Genomic DNA, 6,000 nt, shown 5'->3' with positions numbered 1-6,000 from the left:
CATACTGCTGTTCTGTTACTGCAACCTTCAAATTATTTAATATTCGTATGGTAACCCAGAACCAAACTTTTTTGAATTGCTTTTCTTGCAGTAAATATTACTTCAGAGATGACCCGGGGTTAGTGGAAGAAAAGAAAAGGCTTTGCAGAAGAGAGTAGATGATGACATCTATTTTACCTCCAAATACGTTAATCTCATCCAGCCCCACTGCATTTTAAAATAACATAAAAGAATACCGAACACTGTCACATTCTAAATAAATATGAATAAAAAAAGAAATATAATTCCCTTAGAAAGGCTATGCTAGAAGTGTTAAGTTGAATAAAAAAATCCAAAACACATTCCATATCAACTTTCAATCCCTAAATTTTGCGTTCGTACACTCAGAATCAAAGACGAAAATCCCTTTAGGTACCAGATGCTGCAGATCAAGTGGGAGAGCTTCTGGAGTTTTAATGTGCTGGAAGTCAAATCCTCGGCAAAGGCGCTTTGCCCGGCCGGTGTGGTGTGCTTATTACTTCACCTGCAAACAGTTGCTCTCAGAAAATCGGACCTAATGATCAGCCCAGCATTGCTGCAATAAAGAGACCATAATCTGTGGGGGAAGTGAACTCTAATCAGGCCACATGCAGATTAAACTAACTGGGAGGAATAAAAACTAGATTAAAATGTTCATGCCTAATACCAGAAGATTATCAGGACATTTTACCTCTTTAAATCCTAATTTATAGGAGCCAGGGTTAAGTTTATGACTTTATATTTGGTGGGATTATGTGGTGCGGTTGATTTTCCTCTGTTTAGAAAAGATTGGGCTAGAAAGTATTTGCTTAACACAATACAGAGGCATTTGGGAGCTGGAAGACTATGCGAATGAACTGATAGATATTATGACAAGTAAAATAAAGCCACTCCATTGAAACTGGTTGAACTAGTTAATAATGGAAACTGCTCTTGTTTTAATGGTATTATTGCCTATCAACATGTGTATTTGAAATCGTACTCTGATAACAGTATGCCTATATTAAAGTTGTCCTCAGTCATCCACAGTCTTGCTTTCTGTCATTTTAGTTAGTTGCAGTCAATTGTGTTCTGAAATAGGAAAGTACAGTATATTACAGAAAGACGACAGAGAGAGAGAGAGAGAAAATACCCCCTGACAGGGCCCAGTCCGGCTGCCTCCTTTTCTCTCTGCTATTCCACCCTGTTCGAATTCCGGGTAAATACCTGTGTGCCCGCATGTTTTTTAAGCCTGTGGAGCTGGGACTTGAACCCTAGTTTGGCCATGTAGCATCTGGATTCCTCTGCCTAAGGCCTAACCTCTGAACTATAGGGCAAGCTCCAAAAAGATACTCACCTAAGTCTTATGACAGTATATTGTTACAATTGTTCTAGTCCTAGTTATTGTAGTTAATTCCTTCCAGTGCCTAATTTATAAATTAAATGTCATCATAGGAAAAGATAATAAATAGTATTTACAGGGTTTGGTACTATTTGCAGTTTTAAGTATCCATTGTGGATCTTAGAACTTGTTCCTCACAGATAAGGGAGACTACTTTAAGAGTGTGTATGTGTGTGTGTGTGTGTGTGTGTGTGTAAATAAAATAGAGTTCTGTTCTTATATGTAACTTCTTGAGCAAGATTTGATTTCCTAAAAGTGTCTACTACTGTTGAGCAAACCACTGCAAATACTGATCTGCAGGTCATGTTTAATCTAAGCACACAACCATTAATACATAGACTCTGAGTCGAACCACCATGGCACCACATTAGTAGTATCATGTTAAAATGATCTTTTTCTAAAGTTATTGGAACAGTCCATTAATAAGTCAATCATCAGAATATATTTTCAGCTACCATTTCTACCATTCCTACTACATCAGTATGTCTTGACTTACCACCTGTGAGGCCAGACAATATGCAATGGTCTTTGCTGATCGTCAGCTCCACTGAGAGATTCACAGGGATGAGGAGTCAGATTTTGTCTATTTTCTTCACAATTAGAGCTTGAGTTATCTGACATGTTGGGCTTTTCCAAGTCTGACTCCTGCAGGTTTCCTTGCTGTGCAGTGTCAAGGCCAGAGTGTGCACTGTGCTCTGTATTACACTTCTTCAATACATTCTCACAATCTCTCTGCTCTGGCGGGAAAGGAAGGACCATGGATGAGGCAGCGCTGCCGCTTCCTTTAAGACTCAACATCTTCTTTAAGTGGGCTGCTTTGTGCTTGGGCATGAATCTGTTACGGAAAGGGAATATAACATAGTTATAACAACAACAAAAACAAATATGTAAAATCTGTCCTTTACCTTCTTATAAGGACATGATTATGTATAAAACTGAGGAAAAATAAAACAACAAAAACAGTACAAAAAGCAGCAGACACCAAGAGAAAGTTCAAAAGTTTGAAAATGAACTAGACTGCCTTTGAATGGTTCCCAAAGACTTTCTGTGGCTATAAAACCAGCACTGCATACACCATGAACCATAAGACCAGAGAAATTATTTATTTGCACCCGTCACTTATCTTTCTAAGTTTGTATTTTTTTAATTTTATTTTCCAGTCATCACCTGGTACACTGCTTATTTTCAAGTCATACTTATTCATTAACCTACAGTAATGTTTGAAACTTCTTCCTTGATTGGCACTTGTTATTTCTGCTCACATGACTGGTCTATGTTTCTGGGCACCTGTGCATAACTGATATTAAATTGACCTTGCTAATGTTTTCTGACATATATAATAATATCATTTTCATAATTGTTTTCCCTTATCATCCCATAATGCTTTGTCAAACAGAATTTCTTAATCTGTTAGTTATTGATAGGGAATCTAAATGAAGTAAAATCTTAATAAATATTCTACTATAGCCTAAAACCTGTGACTGATACAACAAAAAGAGGCTCTATGTTCAAGGAACTCACTGTCTATTTAGGCCATAAACCATTAGTGTTAGAACAGACAAGAGTGGGAGACTTGTGAACAGCCGACTAACCTGTGTTGGAACGTGCTCCATACACAGGGGACATTCCAGCTTTTTAGACTGAGAGGAGAAGGAGATTAATTCTGACTCGGGGATCAACAAAGGCTTAAAGAGGCTTGTACTTGAAGGATTCTGCAGGGTGTCTACGAGTGTGTGAGAGACAGTTCGGAAATGAGGGAATAATGTGATCAAAGGAAAAGGAGTGTGAAGGAATATGAACTTTAAAAAGGAATAACATGCAACCCAAAGAGGCTGGGACGTGGACACAGGTCTTGGATGTGAGGTCTGGAAGGTTGACAGTCCAGACATCTGAGCATTTTCCCAAAGTTCTTAAGGCCCATGTAGACTTGGACCCTTCCCTGAATTGTAGAATAAGTGAAGAAATGGAAAATGTGTGTGCTTTGGAGGTAGGTGGGAAAGAAAAATCATAGAAGGAAAAGAGTAAGGAATATTAAGAAGAATAGAAAGATAATCTCCAAGAATAATACAAGTTGTTATTAAAACAACTGTGTAAAAAAGGAATCAAGAATCCTGAAGGAATATGTGAAAAAGAGTTGGAAAGTACTGCAGAGGTGCTCCAGTAGCAGAAACAAGAAGCTGTTGGCCTTATACATGTAGGCCACTGGCTACCTGGCCTTCCCTATGGAGTGATGCAGGCAGAGACCAGACTAAAGGAGGTTGGCTGTGAAACAGAGAAACAGAGTGATACAGATACCGTGAGAGAAAAAGAGGTAAAGAGAAGGGCATGCGAGGCGAAGCTGAATTTTTAAAAATGGGACACAAAGACATTGGGACACCTACCTGAGATGGAAGCAGGTTCCCGAAGAGACAAAAATGTCTTACAGGGTGAAAACAGAAAAATGATATATTATGGGTGGTAATGGCACGATTCTTAGTGGGGGTAAGGGAGAGCAGGGACTTATAAAAGAATAAACTTGAACTTTCTTGCAAAGTTGAAGGGAGAGGAGAGAAAAATGAAGCTAAAACAAACACCAAAACAAACCAATCAGTTTTAGGTAGCAGGTCTGGAATCTAAGCAATTGTGTTACAAAAGCATTAGGCCAGATCACCTATTTTACATAAGGTGAGTGTAGGTGGAGATGAGGTTTAAGAATCCAGTGGAGGAATGGGATCAGTCACTGTGGAGATGGGGGAGAGGGCACTAACTAGGTCTGCAAGCCAAGGTTGACAGACAGCACTGAGAGCCAATGGAGGGTCCACGTGAGCTAAGTCTTTCGCTGCAGCATGCTACTAAAGGGCTTGTTTAGGGTCTTTTCCGCTTGGTTATAGACCCCTTTAAATGTCTATTCTTTCAAATACCTTAATACATATCTACCAAAAACACAAGAATCCCCCCCAACAATAAATAGATGTGTATATAGACAGGTAAAACACAAAGAATGGCATTAACTTCTTACGTTTGCCCTCATAAAAAAAAATAAAGTAGTCCTTGATGTAAAATGGAAAGAAACCTAGGCATTTACACACTGTGGTTTTAGACATCACAGGTCCAAAATTATTCAGGAAATAAATCAATTTCTTCCTGAAACAAATTCAAAATACTGAAAAGATTTAAACAACCTAAAAACAACAATAATAACAAAGTTCTCACTGACCACCACAAAAGGATTTTTTTCTTTAAAAAAAAGGCAAAAGACTGTGATGATATCTTTGACTTCTCCAAAACAAACAGAAAGGATGGTAAGAAATGGGACACCTGTACATATCTGGGGAACAATAATCAGCAAGAAAGTAACCTATTTGTTTATGCTGGATAAAGAATGTCAGGCAAGGGAACCAGCAGTTAGCGTAATGGCTATGTCGCTGGACTCCCACGTAGTCGACCACAGTTCGCGTTCCGGACCCAGTGGCTTAAAACTCACGCCGGGTGCGTGTGTGTGCGTGCCCAAGATCCCGAGAGGAGAATGGAGAAGGGATTGTGGCGTGACCATCCCCCTTGGGGGGTGATTTCTCGCTTTCTGTCTCTATGTCTCTCTCTGTCTGTCTGGCAAGTGCACGCGCCCTATAGCGAAAACCTCTCCAAAAAAAAAGAATGCCAGGCAAGTTTAAAAAAGATTTTAACAGAATTATAAACAGTGCATGAAAGATTCACAATCAAAAAAACAATCAGTGGGCACTGAAACAACATATCTTTACTTCAGGAAACAGTAGCATGACCCATCTTACTCATAAAATCCATTTACATTGGCTGCCATATGAGCAAAATTGCAAATCAAGAGACAAAAGATTGGCTCAAGAGTTGTAAATAATGGGGCTTGGTTAAGGAATTTAGCTGTGGATGCCAGCAGGTGGCGTGGTGGTTAAGGCACTGGACTCCCAAATGGTGGACTGCAGTTTGAGTAATGGACTCAACAGCTTGAAAATCATGCCAGGTGTGTGTGTATGTGTGCGTGCCCAATATCCCAAGAGGAGAATGGAAGAGAAGGGATCGCAGCATGGCCATCCCCCAGGGGGTGATTTTTCACTTTCCCTCTCACTGTCTCTGTCTGTCTCTCCAGCGACTGCACATACCCTATGTCAAAAACCTTAAAAAAAAAAAAAAAAAAAAAAAAAAAAAAAAAAAAAAAAAACAACACCCTAATTAAAAAAACATAAAAAAAAAAAAAAAAAAAAAAAAAAAAAGAAAAAGAAAAAAAGAAAGAAAAAAGAAAGGAATTTAGCTGTGGGTAAGGTGGTGGTGGACTTGCTTTTTTTCACCACATTTCCTAAATGTTCTAAAGGATGAATAGGTGCCCACAGGTTGTGGATGACTGACTTGACAGGTGGTGTGAATAAGGACATGGAAAAATGTGGAATATAAATAGAGACAGCTAGCCAAAACAGCTTACAAATCTAGAGAGATTGCAAACATCAGAATGAACTTTGATTGCAGGAAGGACACATGAAAAACATCACTTAGGCCATTCTGTGCTTGACAAGATGAGCAAGTGCTGAACTGACCCAGTGAACTGACGCTACTTATTCCATCCTGCAGTAGTGGAGGAAGTCACTCAGTCTGTT

The 6,000-nt window shown here is 39.1% G+C and overlaps 1 protein-coding gene across 6 annotated transcripts in view; it reads right to left on the bottom strand.

The window, feature by feature from the left end:
• The window catches only part of QTMAN (queuosine-tRNA mannosyltransferase), a 433,127-nt gene that overhangs the window by 66,218 nt on the left and 360,909 nt on the right, over positions 1-6,000 (bottom strand). For all 6 annotated transcript variants that reach the window (XM_014592037.2, XM_027776188.1, XM_027776186.1 and 3 more), the window contains one exon: positions 1,896-2,234. In XM_014592037.2, coding sequence (XP_014447523.1) covers positions 1,896-2,234 — 339 coding nt within the window. The remainder of the gene's footprint in view (positions 1-1,895; positions 2,235-6,000) is intronic.

Source organism: Tupaia chinensis, unplaced genomic scaffold (assembly GCF_000334495.1).
Source record: "Tupaia chinensis unplaced genomic scaffold, TupChi_1.0 Scaffold000638_1, whole genome shotgun sequence".
In the NCBI taxonomy this organism is placed as follows: domain Eukaryota; kingdom Metazoa; phylum Chordata; class Mammalia; order Scandentia; family Tupaiidae; genus Tupaia; species Tupaia belangeri.
Note: the sequence above shows the minus strand (reverse complement) of the source record. Positions and strands in the feature narration are given on the sequence as shown.